This window comes from Dromiciops gliroides, chromosome 2, assembly GCF_019393635.1.
Source record: "Dromiciops gliroides isolate mDroGli1 chromosome 2, mDroGli1.pri, whole genome shotgun sequence".
Taxonomy (NCBI): domain Eukaryota; kingdom Metazoa; phylum Chordata; class Mammalia; order Microbiotheria; family Microbiotheriidae; genus Dromiciops; species Dromiciops gliroides.
The window spans coordinates 146,170,768-146,189,854 of NC_057862.1; the positions used below are offsets into that span (position 1 = coordinate 146,170,768).

The 19,087-nt window shown below is 43.4% G+C and overlaps 1 protein-coding gene across 5 annotated transcripts in view; it reads left to right on the forward strand.

Moving 5' to 3' along the window:
- The first annotated feature begins 1,152 nt into the window (after positions 1 to 1,152).
- TPM1 (tropomyosin 1) overlaps positions 1,153 to 19,087 on the forward strand; it is a 32,518-nt gene continuing 14,583 nt past the window's right edge. For 2 of the 5 annotated variants that reach the window (XM_043981474.1, XM_043981475.1), the window contains exons 1-2: positions 7,231 to 7,550; positions 18,083 to 18,216. In XM_043981474.1, the coding sequence (XP_043837409.1) occupies positions 7,419 to 7,550; positions 18,083 to 18,216 (266 nt within the window). In that variant the 5' untranslated portion in view covers positions 7,231 to 7,418. Of the gene's footprint in view, positions 1,510 to 2,509; positions 2,640 to 2,848; positions 2,971 to 7,230; positions 7,551 to 18,082; positions 18,217 to 19,087 lie in introns of those variants that run through there. The other 3 variants (XM_043981476.1, XM_043981477.1, XM_043981473.1) reach the window with 3 other exon arrangements.

Genomic DNA, 19,087 nt, shown 5'->3' on the forward strand with positions numbered 1-19,087 from the left:
TCTAATTTAGCTACAACCACTTCCAGACTCTCAGCCAGGGCCTCCAGGGCAACCCCCATTTCCTCCTCTTACACTGAAGCTTAAGAAAGAACTGGACTCTTGCCCCTTGGGGGAAATAGAGTTAAGAATAATGAATGAAGATGGGGAAATACCCATGCTTACTAACAATATTGCTCTGCTTTGACACAGATCTCACTATATTTATCTTCTCCACGTTATACCTTGTGGACAAAATGAGTTATCTTGGATTACATTTATCTCATCTTTTAAGACAAGAGGCTCCTGAATGCTTATACCCCTATAGTCATACCCTACTTCCTTCCCCTTGCTTTGCTGGTAAAATTAGGCAAATCTAACCATAGTCTCCTAATCCTATAGGTTTCCAAATATCATTTGAATTTGAAGCTCAGCAAAAAGACAGGCTGCAATCCATCCTAGCTTCGGTTAACCATTTTCCTCCGAGGACATAAATCGGGAGAAAATAAGTATTTAGGGACTCAAAGATCCTCAACGCTCAGAGTTGGGGTGTGGGTAGACAGCAAATTTGGTTTCCAGAAAGTGACATTTCCCTGTGCAAAGCAGACAGACCAAAGAGCCCCAGTCCTGAGGCTAATATGGGTGTGGAGAGAAAGTAATGCCAGGAGCCCCAGCTAAACAAAGTCAGGACTGGAAAAGTGTGTACGCCTAATGCCTAAACTTCAGCAATTCCTAACTTCTTTTCTCACCCCGAACCCCATTCGCCCCAGTTTCTTCAGCCAGAGAAAAACTGCTTGGGAAAAGGTTAGGGAGGATGAGTTAGATCCGATAGGACTCATCCGGATTCCCACTCAAGCTCCCCCCGGGGCCGGGATCAGAGAAGCCCAGGATCCTCTCTCCTGGGTCCCTTCTTCCTTAGCCCGGGAGAGCGCAGGTTTGGAAATAGGCACACCAACCAAAGCCCCGCCGCCTCCGCTCCTCCGGGCCCCATATATAGTCATATCCACAGTCAAATGGCATGCGGCAGCGAATGGGCGAGCAGCCCCTGAGGGCGGAGAGGGGAGGGGGAAGGGGAAGGGATCAGGCGGAGGGAGGGGAAGGGGAAAGGGGGAAGGGGAAAAGAAAACTTTTCCAAAAAAGTATTGGCTGTCTTGAGGAATGCGGTCGCCCCCTTGGGAAAGTACATATCTGAGAGCAGCTGCCGGCTCAGCGCTCCCACTCTAGCTCGGCTGCCTGTCCCAGCACAGACCTACCTCCTCCTCCTCCTCGTCCTCCTCCTCCTCCTTCAGCCCCGGCCCCCTTGGTGCTGCCGCACCTCCTCCTTCTCCGCTGCTCCCCAGCTCCGACTCAGTTCTCGGCTCCGGTTCCTTCCGTGCACTGTCCCTGCCCCAGGCCCTCACTCCACCGCCACCATGGATGCCATCAAGAAGAAGATGCAGATGCTGAAGCTGGACAAGGAGAATGCCTTGGACCGGGCTGAGCAGGCGGAGGCCGATAAGAAGGCGGCGGAGGACCGCAGCAAACAGGTCTGCAGTTATCCTCCTTCGTTCCCCCTCCTCCCCATCATCGCCTCGTCCCCTCCCCTCTGCCCGGGCCCTCGGTGGCATCGGTGCCCACCTATGCCGGGACCCGAGTGCTACTGGCCCCTCTACCCCTCCCTCCTCCCCCCCCCCGCCCGCGCCCCAATCTCAGGGAGGCATCCCAGGACAGTTAGACTTCGAATGGGGAGACAAAAAGCGAGCCCGGCTCATTGGAGTGTGAACTCTTTGGTTCCCTACTTGAACCTTTCCCTCCTGGCCTTCAACTCTCGTGGTCAAGCGAGAACAGTCCAAGTGCTGAAGGAAATTGATGTTCGGTCTTGGAAACACCTTTTCATTTTAAACTGAGGCACTAGGGATGGTGTAGGGGTGAACCAACCCTAGGGAAAGGGGGTGTCAAGACGAGAAAAAACTAGGGGTCTGGACTTTTTAAAAGTTCTACTGAACTTAGGATGTAGATGTTAAGCTGGAATGAGGTAGTTGCATTTTGTTTACTCCTATAGTTTATTTTTTACTCCAGCAGTGAGAAGTGGCGGAGAGGGGGGGGGCGAAATTGTTTCTAAAGGTAAAAAACTGGATAGAATGGCGGAGAGCGTCTAATGCCTAGCGAGAAGGGAGTATTGGGACTGCGAGAGAATTCTCTAGCCATTGCGGGGGGGGGGGGGGCAGTCCCAGTGCCTGGAATGTGATTCTTGAGAACACATGTGTGACCCTACTCCCTCAGACCAGAGACCCCTCTAAGCCGGGAAAGAATAGAAAATAAGAGAAAACTACCTCCCCTCACTTTGTCCCGTCTCACACATTCACACTCTCACACACACGTTCTCATCCGTCTGACCTCAAAATACTCAGTCTCCCAGCCCATCCCCATCTCGGGCAGTGGCAACTTCAGCCTAGGAGCTGAAGCCAATCCTGTCGCCTGTGTGTGTGTCTTTGTGTATTTCTACACCACCACCACCACCCCCAACTGCGCTCCCCGCGCCCGGCGCCCCCAGCTCGAGGAAGACATTTCGGCTAAAGAGAAGCTGCTGCGCGTGGCGGAGGATGAGCGGGACCGGGTGCTGGAGGAGCTGCATAAGGCAGAGGACAGCCTCCTCACCGCAGATGAAACCGCCGCCAAGGTACCGGAGGCCGGGCACCCAGAGCAGAAGTGTCTAACTCTCTCTCTCTTTCTCTCTCCCCTTCCCTGTCCCTCTTCCTCTCTTTCTGTCTTTGGCCTTCCTCTGTTTCTGTGCACCCACACCCCTCCCGTGCGCGATCACGCTGCCTGCTGCACTCCCCCCCCTCCGTCCCCCGGCCCTCTCCCCCTCCCCCGCGGGCCCATCTCCCAGCTGGAGACGAGCTGGTCTCCCTGCAAAAGAAGCTGAAGGGCACTGAGGATGAGCTGGACAAGTATTCTGAGGCCCTCAAAGACGCCCAAGAGAAATTGGAGCTGGCGGAGAAAAAGGCGACAGATGTAAGTGTCACACACATACCACCACCACCCCTCCAGCTGCTGTCCCCTTCTCTCAGAGCTCCAGGTCACACCCCTGTGCCCAGCTGTCCAGCACCCCCAGGGTGCCACTGGGGTTTGGGGGGAAATGAAAAACACTTTACCTACTCTTGGCTGGGTATCTTCACACCCACCTCACCACTGGCAAAGCTCACTGGATGCTGCCTCCTACTTGCTAGTGCACATGTTCATTTTATTTCATCATTCTTATCTCTGTCTCTGTTTCTGCCTTTTGGGGGGAAGGGGAAAAAACGAGTGGAAAACAGGACAGCTGGAGGCTGATTCTGAGACATATACAGCCCTACTGGTGGTAATTACCATGGTGTACAAACTCAGAAAGGTTTGTGTATAGAAGGTTGTGCTTTCCTGGACTTTCTGCCCTTTTATTTTGAGGGTCACGGGCACAGATCTTTGAATGTAGGCTGAGAAAGCCTAAGGCCAGTGCTTTACTTTGAAAAGACCAAATGACTGCAATTTTGGATTAGGAAGTCCTCCTTCTAGACTTTCCAGCCCAGAGACACTTGATGCCAATGAATCCAGCCTTGGGAAAGCTATAGCCTTCCACCCAAGGAGGCAGCTAGGAAGATGATATTTGCTTGGGTCTGCAGTCTGTAGGAGTTAGATCCAGAAAGTAAGCTGGAGGTTATATATAGCTCAGTGCTTTATATGGTATAGTGTGTGATCTGCACCCTTGCTCCCCTCCTTACCCCAACCCCCCCCCAGCCCCACCTGTCAGCCTTCTGACAAGCATCACATAGTTTTATATGTGTAATGAACAGTTAGCATCTCTACAGCTCAGACAAATTTGCATTCAGATCCCTCCAGACATTACTGTCCATCACAATTCCACATACGTGATGCCTCTTCTTCCTTGTGAAATCAAGTTCAGCACTGGACTTTCGAAAGATTGATTTTTTTTTTTGCTTTCATTTAGCTCATTCCCAAGAGAGATACCCAATTAGGAAAATACTTTTTAGGTTGTTAATTAAGAAAGTACTTAGAATGTTAATAATTTCATATTTTCATGATTGAGGAAAAAGGCTATTCTAAGTTGACTATTGACTACAAAAGCAGATTTTTGTGTCCCAGAGAACGCAAATATGAGATGATAAATCAGAGTTAAAGACCACTCTAAAATGAAAAGCCTATATATATTTTTTTTAATTTCAGGACTATGCTTTTGTAAATGGGAAATCTTTCTTGGACAAAAGTAAAGTTCTCAACTATGAAATTGAGGTTCTTGTGGGAGGACAGGACTGACTGTCCCAGCTGGATCATAGAATTAAGTTCTATACTAGCCAGTTTTAGAAAGAGAACCTGAAAAAAGTATGTCTCTGTGACTGTATGTATGTAATGCAGATCAGATGTCTTTCTCTGTATATGGCTAAAGGGATGGAGGCATGTCTACCCCCAAATTCTCCAGCAGGACGTTTATTTAGCTTGTTCAAAAGAGCCGCTGATAGATCATGGGGAGATATTCCTTATAAGGAAAAGAATGTGGAGTATTTGGAAACTGCTCAGTGAGAGTGAAGGCAGGAGAGGGAGAAAAATGCTACTTGAGTTCTTAAGAGGAAAAAAGATAATTGTTGTAACTGCAGTGTGCTGACTGTTATGGCCCTTTATTAAAAAGCCTCATTTAAAGGAACTGTGGAATGGGGTGGGGCAGGAGAGGAGCAGATGATATTTGAAGTCATCTGGGGAGTGGGGGAAGGAGACAAGAGGGGAAAAGACACAGGGATGGATCCTGAGACCCCTTATTTTATCCCAGGAGAAACTACTGTTAAAATGCATTGATTTATATCCCGAAATCTTTTAGTGTTGTTTGTAAACTAAAATAGAGGAGAGGGGAAAGAGATTAAAATAGTTTTTCAATAAATGATAGAATTTTAGAACTGGAAAGGACCTTGGAAAATCACCCAGCTGAACACCTCAAACTCCCCTCCCCCATTTTCAGATGAGATTGAGGTCCATATAATGCTTTTGCAAATCCTACATATATTATCTCAATTTTTCCTCTCAACCCTAAGAGTTAGGTGCCATTGTTCCAATTTACAGATGGGTGTACTAAGGGTGAGAGGTTAAGTGATTTGAAACAATGTTACAGAGCTAATTAGTGGTAGTGTTCAATTTAATGGGATTTACCCACTAGAGAAAAATCATTCTTAAGATTCAGAAGGAAGAGACAAATGTCCTTAGAGAAATGACTATTTAAGTGACATATAGCACTTAGAAATCTTCAAAGGGTTCCTTCTTTTCTGTATTAACTAGACTCCCCTTCCATCCCCCAATCTCCCAAAGAATTCACAATGAAGGAGGTCAGAGAACTCTGTGTGAGTTTAGGGGAGGAGCTGGAGTCTTTACAAACAGAGCTGATGAATGGTATGGAACAAAGTGAGAAATGAGGCCTACATGGTGTGAAATTCCACAGCCCTGTTTCCTTTGTCAGGTCTGCAGAATCTCTCAGAAGCTTTGCTGAAAATGATTTAGGAAAGCAGTGGAGTTGTCTTTCCACCTCCATCATGTTTTTTGGTCGTTGGTTTTTTTCCCAAAAAATTTTTCTTTCCCTTCCATTACCACACTGCACTCCCCCAAAATAGGATTTAATTTTTTTTGTGTGGGGGGCAATGAGAGCTAAGTGACTTGTCCCGGGTCACACACTAGTAAGTGTCCAGTGTCTGAGTCTGGATTGAACTCAGGTCCTCCTGAGTCCAAGGCTGGTGCGTTTATCCACTGCGCCACCTAGCTGCCCCTAAAACAGAGTGTTTTAAAGGGCATCCTAGGAGAGAAGCTTGGAATAAAATGTGGTTCACCCCCCCCACCCAGACGTTGGTGGGGTATTTCGACCCCCAAAATGGGGAAGACTGTAATGTATTATTATGTAACCTGAAATGTATTCACGTTCAGCCCTTTTTTCCTGTCAGGGTCCCTGGGGTGTAGTGTCCGCTAGTGCTATTCATCGTACAGATAGGGTAGGATTGGGACTGAATGTGTGATTTAATTGAATGAGGAAGTCTACCGATGAGGAGCAACACTTTTCCTACAATGTATAGTGTAAAAGAGTTGTCCAGGGTCAGACAGCCAGTGTATGCCACAGAAGGAACTCGAATTAGTGTTCTTGTGAGAAGGATTTGAACCAGGATCTCAGATCCAGTGTTTTTTGCTTTCAGTGGTATTTCTGTAGAATTAGGTAACGAGAAGTCCTGGAAAGTTCCACCCTTATACCTTCGGCTTCCGTGTTTAAAGTAGTTACTATTATCAGCTCTGGGAGCAATCACTTGCTGGCAAATGCCCGCAGATTAAGGTCTGGCAAGACAGTGGGATCAAGGGCAGCCTCGGACCCTTACTAGTTGTATACTCCTCTCTCTGAGCCTCAGTTTCCTCATCTGTAAAACGAAAAGGATTGAATTAGATGGTCTCTAAGGTCTCTTTCAACTGTAATCCTCTATTTCTCATCATGGTAGGTGAAGTTACCAAAAGCCTAGTCGACCTGGAGGACCGGAGCGAGGGGAGAGGGGAGAGGGACGCTAGACCTGACTTGGCTTAGATTCTCCCTCCCCCCCCCTTTTTTTTTTAAGGAGAGCTCTTTACCTAATTTCCCGACTAAACATTTCACCTTTACCTTCAAACCGAATGCCTTATAGCTAGCCCATCCCCTTGGACGATGCGCTTAAAGTGGCTCTTCTACCCATGACCACGAGGGGGCACCCCAGCTCTTCGCAGCCAGGTCCCGTTATCCTTCCCACTCCCCCCTCCTCCCAGCTTTGACGGGGGTGGGGAGGAAAGGTTAGGCTGCAACAAAACTTAATTACGGGGGAGGGGGGAGCGGGGGAGAGAAAGGTGTGTTTTTGGAAGGGGAGGCGATCACCCCCCACCCCCACCCCGCCCCCGCCATGTGTAGCCACTGGCCGCACCCGAGCTAAGCTGGGCAGTCCAGGTATCCTTTCCCACCCCACCCCAGCGTTTTAGGAAGCGCCCCCCGCCCACGCCCCCCGGACTTTGAGTAGCCCTGAAAAGATCTGCATTGTATTCCAGTGCATCGCGCCCTCCCGGGGCTCAGCCCTTGCCTCCAGGCTCCACCCGCCCCCAGCCCCGCATCCTGCTGCGCTCCGCGCACCCTCCTGCGGTTGGTTTGTTTGCTCTACGAACCGCGGCTACTCAGCCTAGCCTGGAGAGGCGGGGGGGACTTCCGGGGCTGAGCCAGGGGGAGGAGAGGGAGAAGGAGAAAGAGAAAAGGGAGAGGAGAGAAGGCGGCGGCGGCTCAGGCCAGTGCAAAGCCAAGCCCGGGGAGGGACCGCGGGAGCAGCCGCGCCCGTGCCCGGAGGGTTGCGGCCAGACCCTTGGAGTGTCCTCCCATTGCAGCCTCTTCCCGGTCTCTTCCTCCTCCTCCTCCTCCCTCCGCGCTGCTGGTAACGATGGCGGGTATGAGCTCCCTGGAGGCGGTAAGAAGGAAGATCAGGAGCTTGCAGGAGCAGGCTGACTCCGCCGAGGAGCGAGCGGGGAGCCTGCAGCGGGAGCTGGACCAGGAGAGGAAACTGAGGGAAACTGTAAGGGAGCTTGCGTCCTTTCCCCTCCCCTGCCCCCAACCCCGCGTCGGCTCTCCTTCACCTCTGCCTGCACTGGCTCCTGCTGCTCCCTCTGTCTCTCTGGGGGGCTTCTGGGGGCCCCCACCTGTTCCTGTCCCCTTCTCTACCCGTGCTGCATATCTGGACTTACGTTGCTGTCAGAAGGAGCAGAGTAAGAAAGGCCTAAAAGTAGGGAGCCGTCCCCCCCCCCCCCCCGCCCTTTCCTCTTCACCCGTCATTCCTCCTATCTTGAGGGTGGAAAGGAAAAAATGGAATGTCTTTTGCAGGGGAGGCAAAAGAGGGGTGTTCAGAGTGTTCTGGAAAGAATTCTTTCAGGGAGCTATCCATTTTGTCAGGGGCGGCCTTCATCCCTACCCAAATGCAGAGCCTCAGTGTCCCCGATCCTCTTCTCTCAGTGCTATCTTCTGTGGGTTTTGGGGGGAGGGGGTTTGGGGGAAGCTAACCTCTTCTTTTGGGTAGAGAAGAAAGCAACAAGCCTTTGGTCTTTAAGTGGGGGGATATCTTTTTAGAAGGCCTAAATGATGCTAAACCTGTCATCCCTATTGACCCAGAAGTTCTTAGAACCATGTTTCTTTGTGGTGTTCGATTAAAGATGTGCAGCACCCAGTATTTGGTGGGGAAATTACCATATGCAGTCCTTTTTCCTCCTCCCTTGTGCCCCTTTCTTTTCCTCCTCCCCCCACCCCCATGTAGTCTTCTTATACAGATATCCCATTGTTACCGAGGCTTGGTGTGTTGGGTAACTTTAGATGAGTGCCAACATTTATTAGGTGCATTTACTCCACCACCACCCACTTGAATGTAATACCAGGCCTCATTCCTTTCTCCCAAGGCAAACACCTCTGGCAAATATGAATAAGATTTCTTAGAGGCACTTAAGGTTGATTGCGGCTTGTTGGTTCTGTATGTTTTGTGGATGAGGAAATTTTTTAAGTACTTTAGAAATTATTTTGATGAAAGTGAATGTGACAGCTGATGTGTAGGACTAGTCTGTATCAAGTTCCTATTAAATAACTGTGACTATAAAAAGAATTTTTTGTGGACTAAGTTAACAGAAAAGTACAGCTTGAGGAATTTTTTGCATTAAAAAGTTAATAATAGGAAAAGCCTAAAAGAATTTATTCTGGTTTCTCAAAAAAAAATTCTCTAACAGAAGTTATGCTGGGTTCTCAAAAGGACATGCCTCTGAAGACTAAGCTCTATCTGGTAGGTACTACCAAGCTAGAAAAGTTTTAAGTTCAGAACTGGCATTCATGAGAAGACCAGCCCAGCTGAATTTAAAGAGGATCATTAACTGGTTGCATGTTCACCAGGTGACAGAATTTTTTGGCCACAGCAACTCATGAAGTGGTCTTCTAAGATATGGAACAAGTACCCACATAATGAAATTGAGGAATCTGTTGAAGTATTGATGTAAGAGAAATCAGACAGGTGGATTTTTTTTCTTCATTTGGTTAAAAAGATAAGACAACATAGATCTTTCCGCTATCGTCAAGCTGTCACCCAAGACCTTGCTACTAGCTGGTCCTTTTCCTATCAGAGCATTACAATTTTAAACTTTATGGTACTTTGCAGACCAGGTTTCCTTTCCTTCTTACATCTCATACTCATGCAAAAAGAACTATCCATTTTGCCAATAAATTTGTCTTTAAAGATCCTTCTTAAATCTTTTTTCACCCATGGATAAATCTTTAAAACTTGATGCAGAGAGAAAATGAATAAACTAACACAGATTGGCATGTGGGGGTGGAAGTCTGATCTGCAAACATTACCAGTAGATGTGGAAACCCCTTTCACACCCCAGAGGGCATTCACAATACTATAAGGGAGGACTCTGATTGCTCAGTTGGCATAGTGATGCTTTTCCATGCCATTGGAGAAAGAAGCGTATTTTATGAAATGCTATGTCACCTTGATCTTTATTTTCCCATGTTTTGTGCATTTTATTCCTAATGATTGCCCTGTGCTATTTGTATATAGGTACCACCAACATACTTTTCACAGATAAATGTGTTTTGAAAAATGCACACATAGATCAATATATTTGGGGGGGCGGGGCTATGGGGGTTAAGTGACTTGCCCAGGGTCACACAGCTAGTGTCAAGCGTCTGAGGCCGAATTTGAACTCAGGTACTCCTGAATCCAGGGCCGGTGCTTTATCCACTGCGCCACCTAGCTGCCCCAATGTATTTTTAAAATAGTTTCAAATCTCTTAAAATCAATAAGACATACAATATACTTTTTGGTTTTGTTTTCATACAATATACTTTTTTTTTTTTTTTGGTGAGGCAATTGGGGTTAAGTGACTTGCCTAGGGTCACACAGCTAGTAAGTGTAAAGTGTCTGAGGCCGGATTTGAACTCAGGTCCTCCTGAGTCCAGGGCTGGTGCTCTATCCACTGTGCCACCTAGCTGCCCCTACAATATACTTTTAAGAAAGATTATACTTTAAGAATACTATATTTTAAGAAAGGTCTATGCAGATGTTGTACTCAGGGCTGTGAAAATCATAAGATTTAGAACTAGAAAGAAGCTTTAGGTGTTATTCAGTCCAGCCTGTTTTATAAATAAAGAAAACTGAGGCTCAGAGGGCAAATGAATTGCCCCCAAGGTCATTGACACAAGTAACAGGGCCTAGACCTAGTTCCTTTTGACTCTAAAGCCACAGTTCCCTTGCACTATATATCTAGAGCTGGTAGGTCATTCAATGACTGCGAGATCATTTTACAGATGAGGAACTGAGGAACCCAGAGCAGTCCTTCCATCCTACTATGTGGTATAGTGCAAAGAACAGACTGTGGAGTCATCGGGTCAGAATTTGAATTCTACCTCAGCCACTTATTGATATATGATCTTGTTCAGGTCACCCTTAAGTGATTACCCGGACCTCAGTTTCCTCATCTGTAAAAGAGTAGGATTAGATGAACTCTAAGGTTCCTTGGCAGACTTAACATTTATGATCTATGTTACATGCTGCTTTCCCCACACCAGTAACAATAGGACTTAGATCAACAGAATAGAATTTTGGAGACTGAGATTATCCAAATAGCGCTTAATTTTGGTTGTCCCTAAAGTTGAAACTTGGGTAGACAGTTGGAGGTTTTTCCTTAATGTACTACTAGTCAGGTGCAATATATCTTAAACCATGCATTAATTAGACTTTAGGTAACAGGTGTTTCTCTGGCAACAAAGGTAGTGATATAAAATGTTTCCTCAATTATGAGCCATTACAGAAAATGGTTATTAACTGGAATTAACTCCAAAGGAGTTGGGGGGGGGGGAAGGGTCTACTTCTAGTGTGACTTTTTCATCCTCTCCTGCTTTGAGAGAGACTTGGTTCTTCCTCCCCTTCCCCTCCCCCCTTCCATGTGCAGCTCATCCAAAAGCTTAAGGAAGACAGCTTTACTTGGCATGGTGGTTAACTAGATCTGGGGTTCTTAATCTCTTTTGTGCCATGAACTTCTGTAGTTGTCCTACATACTCCTCAGAATGTTTTTAAATGATTGAAGGAAATGTTAAATTTCAGTTAGAGGTTAGTGAAAATAAAGAAAAAAAAACTCCATACAACCTCCTTCCAGAAAACATTCTGCTGATGAGTGTCCATACAGTCAAATAGCTTATTAATCAATAATCTTGTAACCCAGAGAAGATACTGCTTCCCTATTTTAGATCGTGGGAAGTAGGCAGTTTACTCACATTCCAAGCTGTTTCCCCCCTTGGAGTTGGTAAATATTTTTGGTACTCAAATTCTGAGGGTGAACTTTGTTGGAGCATTTTGCATTCTCAGTATGGCTCTAAATGGAATGTATAATCTTAATTTCCTTTTTTCATAAATAAGTGGGGCAAAGGCATTACAATGCCTTGTTCTTGTCGCTCCCTAATTATACAAATATGTCTCATAAATTAGAGGCTTTGGCACAGTTGGGGAAGGTTGTGTTTATCTGTTATCCATGGGAGTGCCCCTTAATGTCATCAGTGTTTTTTCCCCTTTCCTTACCATATAAGGACAGACGTTTTGCTTGGCTGCCGAGTCACTTGGGCTTTATACAGCAAGTTGGGTGAAACTCTTCTGGTGTAACTAACTACACAGAAAGTGACAAAACCCGACCTTTGGTCATCCTGTGCTCTTACCTTCTCACTCAAGTTAAGGGCTTTCTAGAAGGACTTCAGTCTTATTAGAGGGATAAATTCAGTTACAATACTATCTTTCTACCAGTACATTTTTATATTTGCCTATTACTAGGATTTTTTAAGTGAATGGTTTTTCCCCCTATTTTTAGTTGTTGTTCCTATCTTAAAACCTAGGTCTTGGTCAATTTTCTTCCTCTTTCCCTTACAGGATAGATCTGATTTGGAGTGACCTCTAGATATTTAGGGTGTTTTATATATTGAGCCACATGCCCACCCTTTAGCTCCTACCAGGGAGCTTTGGAGCAATGCCACAAGTGCCCAATGTTGGGCACACGATTTTTAATAACAGCTATAGTAGGATGCTAATCAATGCAGCTGCACCTTTTTCAAAGTCACTCATTACAAGGTGATACCCAATGAAACTTCTGAAATAAAAGAAACTTGTAGCTCTAAGTTAAAGACTTAAGCTGGCGCAATGAACACACACCAACATCCTATGCCAATGTTAGAAGGAAGTTAACCCATTAAACTAAAGGTGATTTACATGACTGGAAATCATTTGTTTGGGGTTGGGACGAAACACTTGACCTTGCTTTGCTTTCTCTGTTTAAATAACAGATAGGCACAGAACTAGGTGTTTTGCTGACAGAGATAATACTTAGATATTTCTAAAGTTCATTTTACCACAATACCTAAGTGAACCTCAGACTTTAGAAAAGCATCAGAAATAAGGTTTCTTGTCAGACTGTGACAGGTATAATAGGCTTTCAATAATGAGAAGTTAAATGCCAAAGTTCCAGCAGATTTGGAGGGGGGGGGGCAAGGAATGGAATGAGGGAGAAAGTATCCTTAAACAGTGGAATAAAAATGTGTGATCCATTTCATTAACATCACCGGACGGAAACTGGGTTTATGTCAATTAGGCAACCTCTGGGACCTGAGATAACTGTGGTGCCAGGCCTCTCCCAACTGAAGAGGTGTAACCTCTCTGTATTTTGCCCTCAGGGTGAGTTCTAACTTCATTCCCTTCCCCCAGTCCTAGGTCTGACCTTGTAATACCCTATACTTGCCTTGCTCTTATATTTTCCTCCTCTGTGTATCTAATCCCTAAGTTGCTTCACTGTTTGCTCAATACAAGGCTCCTACTTAGACTGCTTTATTTCTACCATTGTCCCCCAAACCAAAAGGCATTCATATCCCAAAGGATCCCTCCATTTGCTTCTTGGTTACAAGTGGGTCTGCTAAGTAAGATCGTAAGCTCCTTGAAGGCAGGGACTGTCTTTTGCCTCTTTTTGTATTGTCAGTGTTTAACAAAGTACCTGGCATATAGCGGGCGCTTAATAAATGTTTATTGAGTGATTGGTGCCTGGAGAGAACCTCTGGAATTAATGTTGACTATGGTAGAAATGCCTGGAAAAAACAAAGCCAGAAGTTCCTTCTTCAAGGCTACTTGGGTTTTTTGGGGTTTTTTTGGTTTTTTAATCAAAGTCCTTTTAATGTCTGTCTTACATTTAAATATGGAAACATACTGTACCTTGAGTCTGCTCTGTTTAATGCCTAGCATTTCTACTATTAAAGGTTAAGTAATTAGTTATCTAAATATTTTAGTTCAGGCTCTAATGGTCTGGCTAAAAGACCAGACTGTTAGTTCAGTATATAAGGATTCTACGTTCTCTTTACTAGGCACCATTGGACGATGCTAATAGGGGTCATCTTGAATTTTTTTGTCTTGGATTCAGGAAGCTATGAATTCAGATTCTCCTTCCAAAACCTACTACTTATAGGGGCATGAGCAAATCACTTAATAGCACTGAGCCTCATTTCCCTCATTTGTATCAAGGAGATAGATATTAATACCTACAGTGTCTTCCTTGTAGGGTTTTCCTAAGGCTCAAATTAGATAATGATTTAAAAGTACTTTGCAAGCTTTAAAGCATTATGTAAATGTCAGTTATTATTAGAAGATTCAGTGTCTTGTCCTGGATGGAGAAGGATGCCTAGAATAATACATTGGGGGTGGGGTGTGGGGGGAGATGGGAATTAGTTAATAACACTTATAAAAATAAATGTGAATAGTTTCTAAGTGCTGAACAGGGAGAAAGAATGTTTAGTGATTAAGGTAGGCTTCAAGCAAAGCTTCCTGGAAGAACTCACTTTAGCTAGATCTTTAAAGAAAAGTAAAGTTGTTGGGAGGACCTATCTGCAAGGACAATAGTATGTGCCAAGACCCACATACAGAGGGGAGTAAGTAACAAATAAAAGACACTCATCAAGTGTTCCAGGTAATAAAGCTAGTGTCTGGAATGTCACCCCCTGGATCTCTTACATCAGTTTAATGTAAATCATCTTCCTACAGCAAATAAAAGAGGCTTCCTCTCCTATACTTTGCCCTTGGCTCAAAGCTTTTGGTGACTGCAACTAGGATTGAAAATCCTTGTTGACACTTTGCTTTTAACTTGCTATAGGGCTTTTAACTAAGATATTGACCTCCTGCAGTACAAGGAGATTTGAGGGCCAGAGTGCACAGCTGAACTATAAAGAGTTCAATTTTAAAAGAGACAATTACCAATCTTAAGGAATTTGTTCTCTCTGGCTCCCCCCTTATGCCCTAAAAAAAGAACTGAAGTAAAACCAGGGTCTTTTATCCACTATTGGGTTCACAGTTCTATTTTAAACTACTCTACTCCTTTTGACCTATGTTGTATAGAGATCATTTGTTAGTTTTTTGGTGTCTTCATTTCTTTGGGGTTTTTTTTTTTTTTGCAAACTCCTTCTCCATCATCCAAAAATGACTGTATGGAACATTTGTGTTTTAAGTTAATTTTAAATTGTCTAGAGATTTTTAAAGATTTTCTCCCCCCAACTTTGAATAATTGGAAACACCTTGAGGTTCAGCAGAACTGGGGCAGAGAATCCTAATTGTAACCATATTCCCTTATGAGAGTCTAACATCATTTTTGACATCTATTTGTTTGTTTGTTTATTTATTTATTTATTTATTTATTTATTTATTTATTTGGTGGGGCAATGAGGGTTAAGTGACTTGCCATGGGTCACACAGCTAGTAAGTGTTAAGTGTCTGAGTCTGGATTTGAACTCAGGTCCTCCTGAATCCAGGGTCAGTGCTTTATCTACTGCACCACCCAGCTGTCCCTAACATCACTTTTAGAATACATATATTTTATTTTTTACCCAATTACATGTTAAAATAATCTTTAACATTTTTTTAAAGTTTTGAGCTCCAAATTCTATACCTCTTTGCCCCCCTCCCTGATATAGTAAGCAATCCAATATAGTTTATGCATCTACCATAACATATATTTTTTTGGTTTTGGTTTTTTTTTTTTTTAGTGAGGCAATTGGGGTTAAGTGACTTGCCCAGGGTCACACAGCTAGTAAGTGTTAAGTGTCTGAGGCCGGATTTGAACTCAGGTACTCCTGAATCCAGGGCCAGTGCTCTATCCACTGCGCCACCTAGCTGCCCCATAACATATATTTTTAAATTTTTTTCTTTTTTTTTTTTTTTTGTGGGGCAGTGAGGGTTAAGTGACTTGCCCAGAGTCACACAGCTAGTAAGTGTCAAGTGTCAGAGGCTGGATTGGAACCCAGGTCCTCCTGAATCCAGGGCCCTTACTTTATCCACTGCACAACCCAGCTGCTCCTAGTCTTAATCTTTGTGTCATGAATGTCTTTGACAGTTGGTGAAGCCTATGGACCTTATCTTAGAATAGTTATTGTATTTCATTGTATGAAATAAAATACAGTTATCAAAATCATTTTTTAAAATGCACAGACTCTGGGTTATGTCCTTTTGATCTAGTCCAACCCCTTTGTTTTATAGCAAGTAGCAGCACAGTGTCTTTGCACATAGTAAGCACTTAGTAAATTGCTTGTTGATCGATTCATAGATGCTAGTCAAGAAAACAGCTCCTTATACAAAGATGAATTCAAATTTTTCAAAATGTCCTGTGATTTTTAAAATAAGAATTCATGCTCCCAAATCCCACATCACCTCATAAGATACAGTATATGTAAAACAGATACACTAGGGAAATGCTTTGATTTCCATTTCTTCTGGTTCATGAATATTAAAATAGCCACAAACCAAAACATTCACCCCCCAGCTAAATGCCTGAATTTCAGAATCCTAGACAGCAATAGTTTAAGTGCCAGGAAAGCTACATTTTATATCTGAGATATAATACAGAAAAACATAGTATTTGAGAAAATTACTTTCTCCTTAGTCGTCCTTTGAAACTTTACTGGCATTTTTCCAAAACAGCCTTTACTTGCAAGTACTTTTCTATGAGCTTTTAGGAAAAACTGATTGTTTCAGTGATCCAAAAAGTTTATAAAATATAGTTCTGCCCATGCCAAATCCTTCTCTCTCCAAAGTGAATCTCTTCAGTCAAATGAAAGCTGATCAATTCATGTTGATTTACATTTTTATAACATATGATATTGAACACCAATCGGGCTTAAGTGACTTGCCTAGAGTCCCATAGCTAGTACTGTTCAAGTGTCTTTGAGTCTAGATTTGAACTCGAGTCCTCCTGACTCCGGGACCAGTGCTCTATCCACTGCACTACCTAGCTGCACCCACATTAACTTCTCCTAAGCTTTATAGAAAAGCATTCTGTTGATGCTGGGAAGGAGTGTCTTGTAGTAGAATACTGAAGACCTGTATTAAAAACCCAGCCCTTTATAGTTTGCTACTTGCTAGCTGTTTGACCACTTAAACATTGCAGCTCCAGAGCTAAGAGGGAATTTTCAGAGGCCTTCTGGACCAGCGGTTTTTAACCTTTTTTGTGTCATTGCATCCCTTAGGCAGTCTGAAATCTATGGATGCTTTCTCATAATGTTTTTTAAGTGCTTAAAATGAAATGTAGCATTTAAAAGGAAACTAATTTTATTGGAATTTGAGTTCCCAGACCCAAAGTTTAAGAACCTGATCTAATACAATTCTAGAATTTTTTTTTTTTTGAAACTGAGTTTTGCGAAGCAGCCAGCCACTCTTGGCATGATTTCCCTCTCAATAGGCAAGGAAGATTTGACTGGCTCTGTCTCTTTTCCTTAGGCACCCTGGTGGACCATCCTCTCTTGTCCACTTCCTGGGGGTTAACCAAATGGGTGCCAGGCTTAGTAGCCTTTCTGCAGCTCAGAATTCCCAAGCTCTTGTGACACGCACCCCTCCCCCAGCCTCTGTCTCCCCAGTAGCAGGGAGTATAGGAATGCAACATGATGCCCAGCAAACTCCCCTCATTTTGCAAGTGAAAAGAGGGCCCAGGTAGGTTATATGACTTACCCAAAGTCTCAAAGGTAGCATTTAAACCCAGGTCCAGTAACTTGAAAGAGCTAGTGTTCTTTCCACCTGACTATTCTTTTCTTTTTTTAAATTTTGGTGAGGCAATTGGGGTTAAGTGACTTGCCCAGGGTCACACAGCTAGTGTTAAGTGTCTTGAGGCCGGATCTGAATCCAGGGCCAGTGCTCTACACTGCGCCACCTAGCTGCCCCCAGACTATACTTTTCTTTATCCCTAAAATCAGGCATTGGACTAGATCTCCCCTGTGGTCCTAAATCCTATGATCTTATGCCTAGTCATTTCAAAAGGTATGTGCTTGCCAGAACCTGAGGAGAGTTAAAGATGTAATTTATAAGACACGAGTGTCTTATTTGCCTTTTTTTCTTACTAAACTTGTTCTTGGTTCAAAGAATAATTTTCTTTTTAAAAAAGCAGTTAGCTTCCTAGATTTTGGTTGCCTGGAGTTGGGTAGCATAGCTATTTGCATTTGAATATAAAGATTAATTCCGGTCCTTGAAAAGGTAACAGCTCTTTTTCCAGAGGCTAACCAGGAGAAGGGAGGATTGTCACTCCTAGGTGCTATTCCTGATGTTTTATAGGTTTAAATCTGGGTAAGTTATTTTTCCTCTTTCCAGATAGTGAAATAGGGAGATAGGTTAGTTTTGGTAGCAGTGACATCATGAATTTGAGCTCTTTGAATGGAAGTAGCCAAGAACTTGTGTTTCTTAATTATATCCTTCTACCCCCAACTAGTTTACCAAACTCCTCTTTTATTTTAAATTAGCCTAGTTAGATGTAAATGAGGCAATGGGCATTTAATTAAAATTACATTTCTAGGTTTAGGCATACACTCATCTTGTACCTCATTTTAGTTATAAATACATTCTAGAAACCTAATAGTTATTTACTGAAGTTAACAAGAGTTTGTAATGTTGCTAAATATCAACCACTTGGTTAGCTTACAAATTCAGTTCTAAAATTAGTTTCAATGTAGATCGTCTTTTAAATGTTTTCTCCACCTTTGTAGCAGTACATTTCATTCTCTTCTTCCCCCGCCTAGGCTGAAGCTGATGTAGCTTCTTTGAACAGACGTATCCAACTGGTTGAGGAAGAGTTGGACAGAGCTCAGGAGCGGCTGGCAACTGCCCTGCAGAAATTGGAGGAGGCTGAAAAGGCAGCAGATGAGAGTGAGAGGTAGGAACATCTAATGTTAACATCTAAGGTGCTTTTACCACAAGCTCTAATAGGGCAGCATGGTCTGGGTATTGATTAGGTAGGGGATAGATGGAGAATTGTCTTTTAAATTGGGTCATCTTTAGATTCCAGCTATAGTTACTGCCCCTCAGTGGGATTACTTAACTTACATTTCTACATAAATTTCAAGGTTATTTCTCATTCTTTGGGTTCCTAAAGTGATCACACACACACATATATACATATATGCATATATGTATGAATATGAAATTTGTCTTTATATATTACATATTTGTTATGTATTTATGTATTTTAAATTTTTTATTTAATTTTTCTCCAAAGGAGGGGGTGACATTTCATAGTTTTAGCTCTTGAATAGCTATGCTAATGTCTGAGAAGAAACAAAGATGAAATAGCCATTCTTTTAGGGATTGTATATCATTTTATTTGGGTCTTTAGAAAACAGAGATGAATTAGTAGAATTCTTTTATTTTATAAGGGCTCCAGGATGCAAAATAACTTACCTGAGGTAAAACCGAAACCTGAAAGAACGCTGGGGTTTTTTTTCCCAGTTTTTTGTATACTAGGACTCAGAAACTCTAGGTTCAAGTCCTGACTCCAACATATACTGACTGCGTGACCCTAGACCACTGACTGTAACTTTCTCCGTGTCCTCAGGCAATTTTGCAAAATTATAAATTGTAGAATAGGTGCTAATCTCTACACAGATGAAATTACTAGTCAGATCAAACATTTTAAAAGGATCTCCTACTTTAGTATGGCTTATGATGACATCGATTTGTATATACTGTAAGTCACATAAACAACTACATGGAGCAAACACCTGTTGTATACATAGTATATAAAAACT